The sequence below is a fragment of the Myxocyprinus asiaticus genome, chromosome 7 (assembly GCF_019703515.2).
Source record: "Myxocyprinus asiaticus isolate MX2 ecotype Aquarium Trade chromosome 7, UBuf_Myxa_2, whole genome shotgun sequence".
NCBI lineage: Eukaryota > Metazoa > Chordata > Actinopteri > Cypriniformes > Catostomidae > Myxocyprinus > Myxocyprinus asiaticus.
Window position 1 is genome coordinate 55,568,204 of NC_059350.1, and position 18,731 is coordinate 55,586,934.

General features: G+C 41.6%; 2 protein-coding genes across 5 annotated transcripts in view; one reads left to right on the top strand and one right to left on the bottom strand.

Annotated features, from left to right (window-relative positions):
* Positions 1-18,731, bottom strand: part of LOC127443464 (uncharacterized) — a 231,435-nt gene that overhangs the window by 138,008 nt on the left and 74,696 nt on the right. The window lies entirely within an intron of this gene.
* Positions 1-18,731, top strand: part of LOC127443431 (immunoglobulin-like domain-containing receptor 2) — a 48,533-nt gene that overhangs the window by 22,673 nt on the left and 7,129 nt on the right. For 2 of the 4 annotated variants that reach the window (XM_051702036.1, XM_051702037.1), the window contains exons 4-8: positions 2,376-2,432; positions 14,393-14,539; positions 15,072-15,236; positions 16,284-16,409; positions 17,527-17,734. In XM_051702036.1, coding sequence (XP_051557996.1) covers positions 2,376-2,432; positions 14,393-14,539; positions 15,072-15,236; positions 16,284-16,409; positions 17,527-17,734 — 703 coding nt within the window. The remainder of the gene's footprint in view (positions 1-2,375; positions 2,433-14,392; positions 14,540-15,071; positions 15,237-16,283; positions 16,410-17,526; positions 17,735-18,731) is intronic. The other 2 variants (XM_051702039.1, XM_051702038.1) reach the window with 2 other exon arrangements.

Here is an 18,731-nt window from a genome sequence, read left to right on the forward strand (position 1 = left end):
AATATACTTTAGTTTGCTGTAGTACTAATAATTGGCTGCTTAAAGGAATATTCCGGGTTCAATACAAGTTCAGATCAATGGACAGCATTTGTGGCATAATGTTGATTAACACAATAATGTAATTTCGACTCGTCCCTCCTTTTCTTTAATAAAAGCACAAATGTGTGTTACAGTGAGACACTTACAATGGAAGTCAATGGGGTCAATAATCTGTAAACATTAAAATACTCACTGTTTCAAAAGTATAGACACAAGACATAAACAATATGTGTGTTAACATGATTTTACTGTGATAAAATCACTTACTAACCACATCTGTGGAAAGTTATAGATGATTTTACAACTTTAAACTCTAAAATGACTTTCAGACAAAGCAGCTCAAATAATACACAAGTTTTAACAGAAATATTAATGTAAGTACTTTTATAAAATAAGCGTCACATTTCTGACTTTAAACCCTCCAAAAATTGTCCCCATTGACTTCCATTGTAAGTGCCTCACTGGAACACACATTTGTGCTTTTATTAAAGAAAAGGAGGGACGAGTCGAAATTAATTTTTTGTGGTAATCAACATTATGACACAAATGCTGCCGATTGAGCTTAACTTGTATTGAATCCGGACTGTTGTAGAGATAATATCTGGTGTAATGTACAATATGATGTTGATGTTGAATACATGTGTGCACTCCGACTTACCACATCATCATCATCATCATCATCATCCAGTTGGCAGCTGTGAGGCATTCTACAGCGCAGTGTAACATATAGACTCATTGTACAGATCAGAACGAGTGAGTTTAGAACACATGAGTAATTCAATCTTTACTTCAAGGACAGAAGTTTATTCACAGAAACTATTTTCATTTCTGAGAAGATGAACTGCAGCAGCCTTGAACTCTTTCAGCAGCAAACCAAACTAATAGTTACACATTTCAGACTTAACTGATAAATACACACAAAAATATTATACAAAAATAATAAAATACAGTATATTATAATAATATACACCGATGAGCCAAAACATTATGACCACCCACAGGTGAAGCAAATAACGTTGATCATCTCCTAACAAGGCCACATGTCAAGATCTGGGTAGATTAGATGGTTAGTGAACAATCAGTTCTCGTAGTCAACGTGTTGAATGCAGGAGAAACGGGCAGGAGTAAAGACCTGAGTGACTTTGACAAGTGCCAAATTGTTATGGCCAGACAACTGGGTCAGAGCATCTCTAAAACGACAAGGCTTGTGGGGTGCTCCCGGTCAGCAGTGGTGAGTACATACCGACAGGGGTCCGAGGAGGGACAAACCACAAACTGGCAACAGGGTGTTGGGCTATCCCGTCTGGTCCGAACCGACAGAAGGTCTACTGTGGCACAACACACAGTGCATCGCACTCTGCTGCGTATGGGGCTGTGTAGCCACAGACCGGTCAAAGTGCCCATGATGACCCCTGTCCACCATCAGAAGTGCCAACAATGGGCAGGCGAGTGTCGGAACTGGAACTTGGAGCAGTGGAATAGGGTCATCTGGTCCGATGAGTCCCGTTTTTTTTACATCATGTGGACAGCCATGTACATGTGCGCTGTTTACCTGGGGTAGTGATGGCTTGTAGAGTCCATGCCTTGATGGGTCAGAGCTATTTTGGCGGCATGCAGAGGACCAACAGCATGTTAGGCAGGTGGTCATAATATTTTGGCTCATCAGTGTACATTGAGGCAGTTGTTGTACTGGTGGGAAATGTTGGTTTGTCTGGCTTTAAACTCAACTGGGTTAAAGTTCAACAGAACAAACTGATTAAATGAATCTTGAATAGTGTTAGTGGCTTTGAATTAAAGAGTTTACGGATTGAATAACTGTAAATGTTAAGTGTGTGTTTGGATCAAACATCAGGAAGTCTTTGATCTTCTCATATGAAAACTAAAGACTCCTAACATCCTTCACACTAAAACTGAAGAAGAAGAAGATAGTCGCTTCAGGAGAATCAGTGAGAATAGAGAGAAATAATGAGCTGTAGAAATATTTCTATTGTAATCTGTGAAGAAGTGACACAGGTCCCTCAGAGAGACTTTAGGATGGACTCTTTACTCTTGAGTCAGTAAACAACCACCTAGCAATCACTCAGGACACCTTAGCAACCACCTAGTGAGTGCTTAATAACACAACCATGCATATATTATGTGTAATAACACACACTGCTGCTCTGTCTGTCACGTACATTTCACTCTAATCTTCTGATCTTCATCTCAAATCTTCCAGAACTCTCTCTGTTCAATCAACAGCTGTTCCTCTCTGTTTCACCTTTATCTTTCTCTCTCTCTCTCTCTCTCTCTCTCTCTCTCTTTATCTGTCTCTCTGTCTGTCTCTATCTCTCCAGGTCAGACAGCTTTGGCCGATGGTCTTCTACCTGGGTTTAATGTGGAGATTATGCCAGGTATGATGTCACCAGTTTCTGTTTCCTGTCTTATCCACCTCACTTCCTGTCTCTAATATTCTTCTGTGACGTTATTTTCTAATAATCAGCTATAAAACATCACAATTACAATCATTGATCAAAGTCTCTGATGGACACTGTAAAGGAAAACTAAACGTGCTTTATATGATAATATCTGAACAAACCGGTAAAAAATATGATTTAATAAGACTGAATCAACTTCAGATTACATCACATCACACCAATTAAAATCAGGTAGAAAACATGTTTTATGTGTGTTGAAGTTTCAGTAGATCGTCTCGTTTGAATGTCAAGTCATTTTTATTTGTTTAGCGCTTTTCATAACGCACATCATTTCAAAGCAGCTTTACAGAAAATTATGCTTCACAGAAAAAGCTTTAATATAGTAATGTCTTCGAGTCATAATAGTGCAGTTAAAAAAAAAAGACATGATTGTAAATTGTGCCTTAAAATAAGTAATAGAAATATATTTATATTTAGACTCCCAGTGGGCAAGCTGAAGGGGACTGTGGTAAGGAACACAAAACTCCATAAGATGTTGATTAATGGAGAAAAATAACCTTGAGAGAAACCAGACTCACTGTGGGGGCCAGTTCCCCTCTGACTAAACATCATGAATATAATGACAATATTAGTTATTTATGTGCAGTGAAGTCATGGTTTAAAATTATTAAACTAAGTAAGTGTTAAGGGTCAGTGTTCAAACAAAACTATATTGCATTAACTGTAAGATTAATGACTGGGGGTCTGGGTATCTCAGCGAGTAAAGACGCTGACTACCACACCTGGAGTCGTGAGTTCGAATCCAGGGTGTGCTGAGTGACTCCAGCCAGGTCTCCTAAGCAACCAAATTGGCCCAGTTGCTAGTGAGGGTAGAGTCACATGGGGTAACCTCCTTGTGGTCACTATAATGTGGTTCTCGCTCTCGGTGGGGCGTGTGGTGAGTTGTGCGTGGATGCCGCAGAGAATAGCGTGAAGCCTCCGCGCGCACTAGGTCTCCGCGGTAATGCACTCAACAAGCCACATGATAAGATGCGTGGATTGACGGTCTCAAATGCCGAGGCAACTGAGATTCGTCCTCCACCACCCAGATGTCACTACACCACCACGAGGACTTAGAGCACATTAGGAATTGGGCATTCTAAATTGGGGAGAAAAGGGGACAAAAAAAGATTAATGACTAAAGTCATAGAATTTACATTCTTAATTAACTGCAGAACTGCAAACAGTTGCATTGTCTATTGTTATTTGGCTGATGAAGGCTGCAATTAATTTATTATCCAATTTAAATTATTCCATTTTAAGAGTGTAAGTCCATCCTTTGACCAAGGTGCACTGCAGTTCAACTGTAAGCTTGTGGCAGATTCATTTCTGGTGGAGTCCATATTAAGTCCAAGTTTCAGGCAGTGTCCAGTGAAGTATCCCATGTCTGACGGTTGGTGCTCAGGATCAGTTCATCCTCTGTGAAGTCCATCGTAGTAGACTGAAGTGATATCTGGCTGGCACAGGCTGCAGTTAGTCGTCATCACTCAGCAACACATAGTAGTGTGAGTCGGACATCAGGCAGGACTGGAGTCAGGCATCAGGCAGGCTCTGGTAACCTCAGGATATGTATCCTGAGGTTAAGTGAGGAGTTAATAATATTAAGAAGAGGTCTGAGATTACAGGAAATGGACGGTATTGAATCTAACACATGTTGTTGTTTTTGATGTTTTGATGAGTTTGTTTAGCTCTTCCTGAATTATGAAAGCAAAGTATTGAAGTTGCTCTTGGAGAATAATATGAGACACTGTTTTCAGAGGTGCTATTGCAGATGATTGCATAATTCCAATTTTGTTTCTGATGATTTTAATTTTATCAGTAAATAAATTCATAAAGTCATTACTATTGTGCTGTGACGGAATATCTGGTTCAGTCGAAGTTTTATTCCTTACTAATTTAGCTACAGTACTAAATAAACACCTAGGATTGTTGTGGTTATTTTCTATGAGTTTGCTGAAATATGCTGACCTGGCAGCTTTTAGTGCCTGTCTGTAGCTACAGACACTATCCTTCCATGCACCGCAAAATACCTCTAATTTTGTATTCTTCCACTTGTGCTCCATTTTCCGATCTGCTCTCTTGAGAGCATAAGTGTGATCATTGTACAATGGTGCGGGGCTTTTTTCTTTCATTTTCTTTAATCTAAGTGAGGCGACACTATCAAGAGTGCTAGAGAAGACTGTATTTATATTTTCTGTTATTACATCAATTTCTTTTAGACTTTTTGGCTTACTGAGTATGTGAGACAATTCTGGAAGATTATTAGTGAAGCTATCTTTAGTGGTCGAAAGTATAGTTCTTCCTGAACGATAGTATGGTGTAGATTGAGTAACATTAGCTGATCGCAGCAAACAAGAGACAAGGTAATGATCTGAGATGTCATCGCTCTGTGGTAGAATTTCTATAGTATCAACATCAACTCCATATGACAGAATTAAATCTAGCGTATGAATATGGTGATGAGTTGGTCTGTCACATTTTGTCTGACTCCAAGAGAGTTGAGAATATCGATAAATGCTAATCCCAATGTGTCATTTTCATTATCTATGTGAATGTTGAAATCACCAACAATTTAATCTCTATCTACAGTAACTACAAGATCTGATAGAAAATTAGCAAATTCACCAAAGAAATCAGAATACGGCCCAGGTGATCTATATACTGTAGCAATAGCAATAGACGACAGAGATTTTTTATTTATGTCTGATGGTGTCACATTAAGCAATATTAGTTCAAAAGACTTAAACTTATATCCTGTCCTCCTTATATCCACATCCAGCACCAAAAACGTCACTGTAAATTGCAGCAACACCTCCTCCTCGACCCTTCAGATGAGGCACGTTTATTTTATTATTATTTTTTTTTTCCTTTTTCTCCCCAATTTGGAATGCCCAATTCCCAATGCGCTCTAAGTCCTCATGGTGGCGTAGTGACTCGCCTCAATCCGGGTGGCGGAGGACGAATCTCAGTTACCTCCACGTCTGAGACCCACGCATTTTATCACATGGCTTGTTGAGCGCGTTACCGCGGAGACATAGCGCATGTGGAGGCCCATGCCATCCACCGCGGCATCCACGCCCAACTCATCACGCACCCCACCGAGAGCGAACCACATTATAGTGACCACGAGGAGGTTACCCCATATGACTCTACCCTCCCTAGCAACCGGGCCAGGAGACCTGGCTGGAGTCACTCAGCATGCCCTGGGATTCGAACTCACGACTCCAGGGGTGGTAGTCAGTGTCAATACTCGCTGAGCTACCCAGGCCCCCGAGGCACATGTTTATAACAAAATTCTTGGGGATTAGATTCAATTAAACTAATATATTCATTTAAGCCAGGTTTTGGTCAAGCAGAGCACATCCAAACTGTTATCTGTAATAATTTCATTTACAATTAGTGCTTTTGATGAAATTGATTTAATGTTTAGTAGCCCTAGTTTTATATGATGTTTATCTTCAATTCTTTTGTTATATTCAAGTTTGATATCAATCAGATTTTTTCTAAATTACTTAGTGAGGGGTTTGTGTTTGGTTGTTCGGGGAACTGACACAGTCTCTAAATGATATCTAGTTGATACAGTCTCTATGTGTTGTAGTTTATGTGACCTGTGTGACGTCTCAAGGCAGCTAGCAGACTTTCGGATTAGCCAGTTTGTCTGCTTCCTGACCTGGGCCCCAGTTAGTCAAATACAATCACTATTAAGACTATGAGCCAAATTACTAGAGAGGAGAGCGGCACCTTCCCTGGAGGGATGGAGCCTGTCTCTCATTAGCAGGTCAGGTCTACCCCAGAAACTCTTCCAATTGTCTATTAATCCTATTCTATTCTCCAGACACCACTCAGACATCCAGCCATTCAGTGACACAAATCTACTATAAACCTCGTCACCACACCGAGCAGGGAGGGGGCCAGAGCATATTACAGTGTCTGACATCGCTTTTGCAAGTTCACACACCTCTTTAACATTATCTCTAGTGATCTCAGACTTGCAAAGCTGGACTTCGTTAGTGCCAACATGAATATCAGTTTTAGAAAATCTACGTTTAGCATTAGCTAGCACTTGTAAATTTGATCTGATGTCAGACGCTCGAGCCCCCGAAATGCATTTAACAATGTTGGCTGGAGTCTCTATTTCCACGTTCCTTACAATAGAATCACCTATAACTAGGGCTCTTTCAACATGATTCTCAGTGTGTGCATCACTGAGTGGGGAGAATCGATTGGAAACCCTAACAGGAACGGGAGAGTGGTGTCGCATTGCTAAGTGAGTATGCGGCCGAGACATCACCCAAACGCCCTGCTGCGGGGGCTCTACCAGCTTCTCTTTCTCACTGACCTCCACTAGCGTTCAGATGCGTGTCTCTAACTCATTAACCTATTGACTGACAGCCATCTCGATTGATGGTCCTTTAGATGCAAGACAATCTCTTAATTAAATAAATATTTAGTTTGAAAGTTCAGCAGTAACATTTTCAAATTAATTGATTCAAAAATCTTTCAGGCACAAATGGCACCGCTTCCTAAAAAGGACCCAAATGTGTGTGTGTGTGTGTGAGTGTGTGAGTGTGTGAGTGTGTGAGTGAGTGTGTGAGTGTGTGAGTGTGTGAGTGTGTGAGTGAGTGTGTGAGTGTGTGAGTGAGTGTGAGAGTGTGTGAGTGAGTGTGTGAGTGAGTGTGTGAGTGAGTGCGTGAGTGAGTGCGTGAGTGTGAGTGCGTGAGTGTGAGTGCGTGAGTGTGAGTGCGTGAGTGTGAGTGCGTGAGTGTGTGTGTGAGTGAGTGTGTGTGTGAGTGAGTGAGTGTGTGAGTGAGTGAGTGTGTGAGTGCGTGAGTGTGAGTGCGTGAGTGTGAGTGCGTGAGTGTGTGTGTGAGTGAGTGAGTGTGTGAGTGAGTGAGTGTGTGAGTGAGTGAGTGTGAGTGCGTGAGTGTGAGTGAGTGAGTGTGTTTATCTGCTGTCATAAGCAAATATCTTCACAGAACAGTCTTCAATCAGGTCCTTGTTTTCTGGGGATTTTATGATGTTATAGAGTAATCGATGAGTTTGATAAAGGGATTCTTTGGCAAGTTTTGTTTTACATTAAAGTCATTTTTATTTGGTCTATTTTGAACTCTATTGCTGGATTCCAAATATTTAAGATTTTTTGGCAAGACTCTATCATGATGAATGATCCAGATGAAAACCAGAAACATGTGTTTGTGACATTCTTGAGAGAATATGATGGAGTGAATTTTCTGGATCTCTTTCCTCATGTAGATACTTTAACACATTTCAGTCTGAATTTCCCTTTAGAGATCACATCCGAGTTGGAATTTAAAGTGTTTGTTTTCTTACTATTGTTGCAGTTTTGTGACCCCATTGTCCTGAAATTTTGGTTCTTCAATTGCAATATTTCAAGATTCATGTCAAATAAAGCTTTTGATCATTTTACGCTACACATGTGATAACCAGAAATGCTTTACAGTTCAAGCTTGATAATATTGACTATTTTATGGAGTGATTTTTTTCGGAGTGACTATTTGCTTTCAGATTTAACCCCAGTAGTCACAACGAAGTGTGTTTAGTGTGTTGCTTCAACAGCGTTGAGTGTAACGTCAGTGTGCCGGTGACTGGATGACCAGTATTTGGTTCTGTATTTGGTGTATTATTCTTCCCATTCTGTGTCTTGACTCCACTCTTAATATTTTCTTTATTATTATCTATAATATCTAAAAAATTATATAAAGGTAGTTGTACTATAGTAATATTGTAGTAACCATGATTTTTTTGGCAGAAAACATAGATTTGATGATATTAACAATGGTGTTACTGCAGTAATATGTTGTTAATATAGTAACCATGTTTCATTTTGTGGTTACAATTATTTCACTACAAAATACCATGGTATACTATGGTTACTGTATCTGTAGAGGACGTCAGGACAGATCCGTGTTCCAATCGGTTTAGTGCATTATTTAGGATTTAAGAACACTTTAACACATTTTATCGAGACATTTTTCTAGAAACTTTCGTAACAAATTTTTTAAACACCCAGAGCTTCAGCGATTCACACCTGAACTCGACGGAGGGAGGTGTTTAAATCTTTTGTTTGAGCTGAAAAAGGTGCAGTGGGGACTCACATGTTGCCAGCCAAGAACAAGATTGATTACATTAGCAACATACATTGAAAAAATACATTTACACTAATAACAAACAAACTCAGTCAGGCTTTATTAATTCTGACAGTTTGTTGTTCATTCAGTTACTGATTGGTTAGGGTAACTTTAATGAATACTATTTAAAAACAACAAAATAAGCGCACACACACATATACAGTTGTGCTCAAAAGTTTGCATACCCTTGGAGAATTGGTAATATATGTACCATTTTTAAAGAAAACATGAGTGAGCAGGCGAAACACATTTATTTTATTTCTTATGGGATTCATATTCAACTGTAGGTTATAACAGAATGGCACAATCATAAAACAAAACATGGCAACAAAGAAAAAAATGAAATGACCCCTGTTCAAAAGTCTGCATACCCTTAGTTCTTAATACTGTGTATTGCCCCCTTTAGCATCAATGACAGCGTGCAGTCTTTTGTAATAGTTGTCTATGAGGCCCCAAATTCTTGCAGGTGGTATAGCTGCCCATTTGTCTTGGCAAAATGTCTCCAGGTCATGCAGAGTCTTTGGTCGTCTTGCATGAACCGCACGTTTGAGATATTAAGGTCAGGAAACTGTGATGGCCACTCCAGAACCTTCACCTTTTTCTGCTGTAACCACTGGAGGGTCAACTTGGCTTTGTGCTTAGGGTCATTGTCATGCTGGAAAGTCCAAGAGCGTCCCATGCGCAGCTTTCGTGCAGAAGAATGCAAATTGTCTGCCAGTATTTTCTGATAACATGCTGCATTCATCTTGCCATCAATTTTCACAAGATTCCCCGTGTCTTTAGAGCTCACACACCCCCAAAACATCAGTGAGCCACCACCATGCTTCACAGTGGGGATGGTATTCTTTTCACTATAGGCCTTGTTGACCCCTCTCCAAACATAGCGCTTATGGTTGTGACCATAAAGCTCTATTTTGGTCTCGTCACTCCAAATTACAGTGTGCCAGAAGCTGTGAGGCATGTCAAGGTGTTGTCGGGCATATTGTAACCGGGCTTTTTTGTGGCATTGGCACAGTAAAGGCTTCTTTCTGGCAACTCGACCATGCAGCTCATTTTTGTTCAAGTATCGTTGTATTGTGCTCCTTGAAACAACCACACCGTCTTTTTCCAGAGCAACCTGTATTTCTCCTGAGGTTACCTGTGGGTTTTTCTTTGTATCCTGAACAATTCTTCTGGCAGTTGTGGCTGAAATCTTTCTTGGTCTATCTGACCTTGGCTTGGTATCAGGAGATCCCTGAATTTTCCGCTTCTTAATAAGTGATTGAACAGTACTGACTGGCATTTTCAAGGCTTTGGATATCTTTTTATATCCTTTTCCATCTTTATAAAGTTCCATTACCTTGTTACGCAGGTCTTTTGACAGTTCTTTTCTGCTCCCCATGGCTCAGTATCTAGCCTGCTCAGTGCATCCACGTGAGAGCTAACAAACTCATTGACTATTTATACACAGACACTAATTGCAATTTAAAAAGCCACAGGTGTGGGAAATTAACCTTTAATGCCATTTAAACCTGTGTGTGTCACCTTGTGTATCTGTAACAAGGCCAAACATTCAAGGGTGTGTAAACTTTTGATCAGGGCCATTTGGGTGATTTCTGTTATCATTATGATTTAAAAAGGAGCCAAACAACTATGTGATAATAAATGGCTTCATATGATCACTATCCTTAAATAAAAGATTTTTTTTTTTTGCATGATCAGTCATATTTTCAAAATCAATGCCAAAATTTCACAGTTTCTGCCAGGGTATGCAAACTTTTGAGCATAACTGTATATATATAAATATGAGCGGGTCTAACACTTTTAGTCTAACCATGCCGACTAGCCGGGTCAATTACACTGCCTGGCCAAAAAATAAAGAGTAGCTGTTTGGATTTAAATAAGCAGATACTTAAGAGTCTATGATTGGATCATTATTGCAGTGATTAATATGTTTCAGCCGGCAACAATTCTTTTAACCCTAACTAATGCAGTGTGTAGCTTCTCATTTCTTAAACAACCATGTCGGAAGATGGACAGTCAGCTTCACGGAAGAAATGTGGTCAGAAATAAATCTTGAATGTTCATGATCGGAGATCACTAAAACGCTTGGTGAACTCACATCATAAAACATCGACAGTAGAACTCACGGCTATGTTTAATAGTGAAAGTAAGAGCATTTCCACACGCACAATGTGACGAGAACTTACAGGATTGGGACTAAACAGCTGTGTGGCCACAAGAAATCCATTTGTTAGTGAGACTAATTCGAAAAACGATTTCAGTTTGCTAGAGAGCATAAAGATTGGACTGTGGAGCGATGGAAAAAGGTCATGTGGTCTGATGAGTTCAGATTTACCCTATTCCAAAGTGATGGGCGCTTCAGGGTAAGAAGGGAAGCACATGATGCACCCGTCATGCAGAGTGCCCACTGTACAAGCCTCTGGAGGCAGTGTTATGATCTGGGGTTGCTTCAGTTAGTCAGGTCTAGGCTCAGCAACATTATTCAGCAATAAAATGAAGTCAGCTGACTACCTGAATGTACTGAATGACCAGGTTATCCCATCAATAGATTTTTTCTTCCCTGATGACACAGGCATATTCCGGGACGACAATGCCAAGATTCATCAGGCTCAAATTGTGAAAGAGTGATTCAGGGAGCATGAGGAATCATTTTCACACATGAATTGGCCACCACAGAGTCCTGACCTTAACCCCATTGAAAGTCTTTAGCATGTGCTGGAGAAGACTTTACGGAGTGGTTCGACTCTTCCCGTCATCAATACAAGATCTCAGCCAAAAATTAATGCAACTCTGGATGGAAATAAATGTTTTGATGTTGTATAGGGTTGTCGAAACAATGCCACGACGAATGCATGCTGTAATCAAAGCTAAAGGCGGTCCAACTAAATAATAGAGTATGCAACTTTTTTTTGGCCAGGCAGTGTATAACACGGGTTAACACCATTAATTGAATGCATTGTTGTTGTTTTTTCATTAGGGCTAACAAATGAAATTATGAATGTTCACAATGTATTTTCATTTTGATTTTCAGGAAGATAATTAAACAGCTAATATCTTTTAAGCAACAGTTTTAATTTATTGAAAAAGGCTGACATTCAAGCATTTTTTTCTGTATATCAATTCACAAGCTAACTAAGCTATAACTTTAATGCTGCCATTCATTTTTCATTGTTAGATTGCCTTCTACAAATCAAAATGTAAAAAATACAATACAAACCATATAAAAAATGTAATCAAAATAACTCTCACTTTCTTCACACTACTAAACAATGGTGACAACTTTGTGCCTCCTGGCAGTGATTTTGCGAACGTGTCTCGTGTGAGAATTTAAAGTTTTCACACGGCGGTACTACCCACAGGAGTAAGGCTCAATCTGGTTGCTTACTGTGGCAGTGGGGGCATGGTCAAGCATCCATCCGGAGAGAGAGAAAGCGGTGAGGGCGCTTGCACCTGAGCTAGATTATGTGTAACACCTCTCTCTAATTCCAGTGAGCTTGGGGAGAGCAGCATTTAAGCAGCCACGCCACCAGCAGAGGAGAGAGTTTGACACAAGGAAGGCCATGGTGCTCCTGAAGCTGTTACGTTCATTCTGTTGTATTTGTGAAGCTGATGTGTTTAAGTAACTACATGCCTATGAAAGCTGATGTGTTTATGTAACTATGTGCCTGTGAAGCTGATGAGTTTGTGAAGATGTAAAGCACTGAAGTGGCCAATTAAAAGTCTTAACTGAGCCTGGAAAACCCGCTTCCCTGTGTTCTCCTTCGCTTCTGCTGTGAAGCTGTTACACTGGTGCCGAAACCCGGGAGATTTGAAGTATGCACCATGGAGTCCTCGCAGTTGGCCGAGATCCTCAAGTCCCTCGCCAGCCTACACTATTGGCACCAACAATCCCTGCTTGAGCCGCGTCAAGACCAAGACCGCTAGTTTTTTGAGATCCTGCGAGCTCAAGCAGAGGACCGGCATGCGATCCGGAGCCTCCTCAGCCAGGAGAGAGCCCCGGCCGCGACCCCGGACAACCACAGCCCCCTGCCCCCACTCACACTTCTAAAGATGGGGGCGGAAGACGACCTGGAAGCCTTCCTCAACTTGTTCCAGAGGACCGCCGAGATCTGGAGCTGGCCGCGAGATCAGTGGGCGGCCCGGCTCCTCCCGTTGCTGTCCGGGGAAGCCCAGCTTGCGGCACAACAACTGCCGGCGGCTAACCTCCTGGCCTACGAAGACCTGAAGAAGTCCATCCTGCAGCGGGTTGGTCATAGCCCAGAGCAGTGCCGGCAGCTCTTCTGATCCATGAAGCTGGAGAAGACCGACCGCCCATTTGCTTTTACCAAATGGCTCCGAGACGCCTGACGGAAATTGTTGCTGGTGGGGGATCGCGACGTCGTGGGAGTTGTCTACCAGGTGGTACTGGAGCAGCTAATCCATTGACTGCCAAGAGGAACGGCGGAGTGGGTCCAGTGCCACCGCTCGGCGTAGCTGGAGGAAGCCGTTCGACTGGCGGAGGACCATTTGGCGGTGTACCAGAGGGCAGAAGATCCCTTCCACTCTCTCTCTCTCCCTCCCCTATGTTTTCCCCGATCTCTTCCCCCTCCCCTCTTCTCTCTCACTCTGCTCTCTCCCCAGAGCCCGTTCCTGCCCTGCGGAGGCAAGGAGTCCTGCCACCAAAGGGCGCTTGCACCTGAGCTAGATTATGTGTAACACCTGTCTCTAATTCCAGTGTGCATGGGGAGAGCGGCATATAAGCATCCATGCCACCAGCAGAGGAGAGAGAGAGTTTGGCACAAAGAAGGCCACGGTGCTCCTGAAGCTGTTACGTTCGTTCTGTTGTATTTGTGAAGCTGATGTGTTTAAGTAACTACGTGCCTATGAAAGCTGATGTGTTTAAGTAACTATGTGCCTGTGAAGCTGATGAGTTTGTGAAGTTTTAAAGCACTGAAGTGGCCGATTAAAAGTCTTACCTGAGCCTGGAAAACCCACTTCCCTGTGTTCTCCTTCCCTTCTGCTGTGAAGTTGTTACACTTACCCATTGTACATTAATTCTTCTGTTAAAACTTGTGTATTATTTGAGCTGTAAAGTTGATTAAATTGACTCTAACTTTACACAGATGCAGTTAGTAAGTGATTTTATCACAGTAAAATCATGTTAACACACATATTGTTTATGTCTTGTGTCTATACTTTTGAAACAGTGAGTATTTTAATGTTTACAGATTGACCCCATTGACTTCAATTGTAAGTGTCTCACTGGAACACACATTTGTGCTTTTTTTAAAGGAAAGGACGGACCAGTCAAAATAGTTTTTGTGGTAATCAACATTATGCCAGAAATGCTGTTGATTGAGCTTCGCTTGTATTGAACCCGGAATATTCCTTTAAAAGTGATGGACATATAGGAAAAACCCAAAAGATTGTGGGAGTTTGCAAAAAATGTCTGCTGCAATGCACTGTGAAATAAGCATCTGTTGACCAATGAGAATCTCAGAGAGGCAGGTCCAGCTGTGCTTTCAGAAATTTGATTTGCTGTTTTACTGTTTGATTTCACACTTTAAAACACATCTTACACATTTGTTCATCAAACTCTCCATCAGAGTTTTCTGAAGTGTGTAAACACCTTCAGACATCATTAATCCCTTGTGTTAGATGAATGTAATGCTGTTTTTCCTGCTCATGCACCGTTATGTGTTCTTGTCTACATATTGATTCATATTAACTGAACAGTGATTGTTTTGTATTAATTGTGTGTTGTAGAGTGGGTGTTTGTTGCGTCTGTAGCTGTTGGCAGTATTCTCTTTATTGTGCTGGTCAGTGTGTGCTGGTGTCAGTGTTGTCCTCATTCCTGCTGCTGTTACGTCAGATGCTGCTGCTGCCCAGATACCTGCTGCTGCCCGCGACACTGTGAGTACTACAAACACACCTAATCATGTGACATCACAAACACCTGAACATGATGTATTGGGCGCATTTGAGATGGGCAAGTTCTACGCAGAACCGATCACCGGTGTTAACCGGCAGGTGCACGCCAGTTAGAAATGTTATACGACTTGCTGTGATGTCATGGCGTGATGTGAAGGCTTATCAAGAGTGGGGAAGCACAGACTAATGGTTTTGTGTATCGGCAATGTGTCATCCCTAACCCAACCCTAATCCTAACCCTAAATGTGTTACGTTAGATTGCAGGTAACTGCCTGAGTATTTTTGATCCACCGAACACACTGCGCTTGACAGCAGTACGTTGACATTTCATACACTGTTAATCACGTACATCACCATACCAATTATTGGCCGTTTGTTATGAAGTCCCGCCCATTTGAGAGCTATTTGACACTGAATATTTGACACTTTTTTCACTATAATATTGAAATGCACTAAGAGTTATATGTAATGTATATGTACATATATCACACTTGTTGAAAACACTTTTCAACAGTATATGAAGCAGGAAAAGGGTTGAAGTCAACGCCACCCACACCGGTGCCCATGTACCCTTCATACTACATACCTGGGATGCCAACCATGGTGCCCATAGCGCCACCCTCTCTCATAGACCCTCACCTGTCCACCGCACCCTCAGTAGACAACAACATCACGCCAGGTGAGTGTACTCGGGTGAAACAAAAGCCAACTCCATATTGATAATGAATTTTGGTCGAGCGATATGGGTTCAATGGCCAATACTGATATCTAGAGGATGTAGGGTGGCTGGTTTAAATAAGATGCAGTTTAATGTTAGCAAACGAGATGTACATAAAATTACACAAGATTTACTCAGAATTCACTTTACTCGAAGTTAATACGTGAAATAAATAATTACTCGCACTTTTAATACAGAAATTTTTATTATCAATTGACAAGGCTGTCTGTGATTTTAGTGTAATGAGCATCTGTTAATCAGCCAACCCGGCACAGTTATTGATACTGTAAATCTGCAAAATGACCAAATATTGGCAGATTTCTCAGCCTGGCCCATATATTGTGTTTCAGTAATGATAACTGTATTGCAGATGTTTCTAGTGTATTTACTGTATAGTACGAGATGCACCAAAACCAGAACATGATTTACTGACACATTACTAAATAGTTTTGACCACAACATTTCAGAGTTACAGCACAGAAGTGTTGAATGTGAAGAATGTGAATTAGAACTGGGAATGAGGCAACGCCCGCTTTAGAGTTATAGATCCTCATGTTATTCTGCGCCACATAAATGTAGAGTCATCATATTCTTTACCAAAGAGCATGTTTTTGAAGAATCACTGTGATTTTCCTGTTAAATCTCATGAACTGCGGTGATAAATAAGTCATATTAATATATTTCACTGTACTGTATGATGGTGGCATTATTTGTTTTGTGCATTGTGTGTTTGTCTGGGCAGTGTAATCGCTTCAGGGTTTGCTTACTGATAACCATATAAAAGTAGTTAGTACACATTTTCAACACAGTTTGTTTTCAAGATAACAACCTCAAACATTGTCAGAATATTATGCAGTTCTGATGCATTAGAGCCTTCAGAGGCATAATTCACACTGAGACTGGAAAGAGACTTCCAACAAGTATGAGTTTCATGTTTAACAGTGAGAAGTTCTCACTCACACTCTCACACATACACACACACACACATGTGTGATGTATCTCCTGCAGTGCGGAGTGGTTTCCATTTGAAGTCTGTGTCAGATCAGAGTCAGAGCTCTCTGAAGTTGCTGCAGTACGTGGAGAATCAGCTTGCTCAGTTCAACCCATCACAGACGCTCAGCAGCAAACATGACTGTAAGATCCAAACAACAATCCAGACGCCCACTGCATTAGACCACTGCACGAACCACTGAATTATCCACTGCACATGTCCACTGCATGATCCACTGCAGACGGCAACTGCATGATCAACTGCACGCTGCCACTGCATTAGTCATTGCAAACAACCACTAAATTATACACTGCACAAGCAAACTGCATGACAACTGCACACGGCCACTGCATGATCAACTGCACACAGCCACTGCATTGTTCACTGCACACATCCACTGAATTATATAGAACACTGCACAAGAAAACTGCATGATCAACTGCCCACTGCATTATTCACTTCCCATGCTCACTGCATGATCCACTGCACATGCCGACTGCATGGTCTACTGCACATGACCACTGAATGATCCACTGCACACGACCACTGAATGATCCATTACACACGACCACTGAATGGTCCACTAAACGCCCACTGAATGATCCTCTACACATGCCCACTGCATGATCCTCTGCATACATCCACTGCATGATCCTCTGCACACAACCACTGAATTATATAGAACACTGCACAAGAAAACTGCATGATCAACTGCCCACTGCATTATTCACTTCCCATGCTCACTGCATGATTCACTGCACACACCACTGCACACACCCACTGCACACACCACTGCACACACCCACTGCATGATCCTCTGCACATGACCACTGAATGATCCACTGTACACGACCACTGAATGATCCATTGCACACGACCACTGAATGATCCTCTGTTTTTATATACCCACTGCTTGATTGTCTGCACATACCTACTGCATTATACACTGCACTTGTCTTGTCTCTATTTGGGTTGTGTAGGAGCTGCATGTATTTTCACTGTACACAATGCTCTCAGAAGCCCTTCATTCTTTCACTTTTTTCCATGTTCTTCAGTAAATGTTGCTTTGTGTTCTTAAAATACATGTATTCATGATTACTTATAAAAACAACATTAGAGCAGTTCATGTAAAATATTTTTATTAGTATCAAACACTTTTTATTGTAAGAATTTTCACAGAATAAAAGCAAGTCATCCAGACTGTCCACACTCTTAGAGTGACCGTTTACAGATCTCTGTCTGATCTCTGTTTATTTGCAGCCTGCAGTATGTCTGAGTTGAGTTCATTACATGATGCAGAAAATGACTTCCATCAAATGTATCAACAAGTCCAAAAGAAGGCTCTACCGGCCATCCCTGATCTCGATGACCCCCCTGATCTCCTGACCACAGATTTATCAGCCGTTCGTGATGGAAGATGCATACGACAGCCACATCATAGAAATCGGGTGGCGGACGAAAATCCCAGGTTACAGAAGAATGACTTTATTTATTTTTTTTTTTTTTCTCCCCTTTATCACCCCAATTTGTACAATTCCCAATGCACTCTAAGTCCTCGTGGTGGCGTAGTGACTCGCCTCAATCTGGGTGGTGGAGGACGAATCTCAGTTGTCTCCACTTCTGAGACCGTCAATCCACGCATCTTATCACGTGGCATGTTGAGCGCGTTACCACGGAGACATTCACGCCATCCACCGCGGCATCCATGCACAACTCACCACGCGCCCCACCGAGAGCGAGAACCACATTATAGTGACCACATGGAGGTTACCCCATGTGACTCTACCCTCCCTAGCAACCGGGCCAATTTGGTTGCTTAGGAGACCTGGCTGGACACTCAGCACGCCCTGGATTCGAACTCGCGAACTCCAGGGGTGGTAGTCAGCGTCTTTACTCACAGAAGAATGACTTTTTAACCAGATTGAAACTAGACATTTCTGTCAGAATCCTCTGTATAAATTAGAGCATTTGTCTAAATACACAATGACCAGTTTATGATAGGGATGCACCGATCCGATACCTGGATCAGTATTGGCTCTGAAACTGAAGCTTTTAGACGTATAGGGTATCGGTCCGACGAGCCCGATCCAAATCCGAACTGTGTGTTAGTCATGTTCATTACTGTCAAGCTCCAAAAATAACATAAAAGAACCATAAAAACACCATTAAAGCAGTTCATATGACTCGTGCATTTTATTCAAAGCCACTTGCGATAGCTCTGTGAATCACAAAAGACTGTGTTTAATAAGTAAATATACAGTATGCGCAGCGTCAGCGCGTTAGTGAATGCAGCTGCTCTGTTGACACAAACTCACGCACAGGCTGGTGATGCACTCGCGGATATTTTTATCCTTCACAGCGGTGCGCAATATTTGAGCGCTACTCACGAACAACATCTCAGATGTAGATGCTCAATAGTTCGGTTCACTTATAATATGCATTTAGAACGGCACCGGAGGAGCATT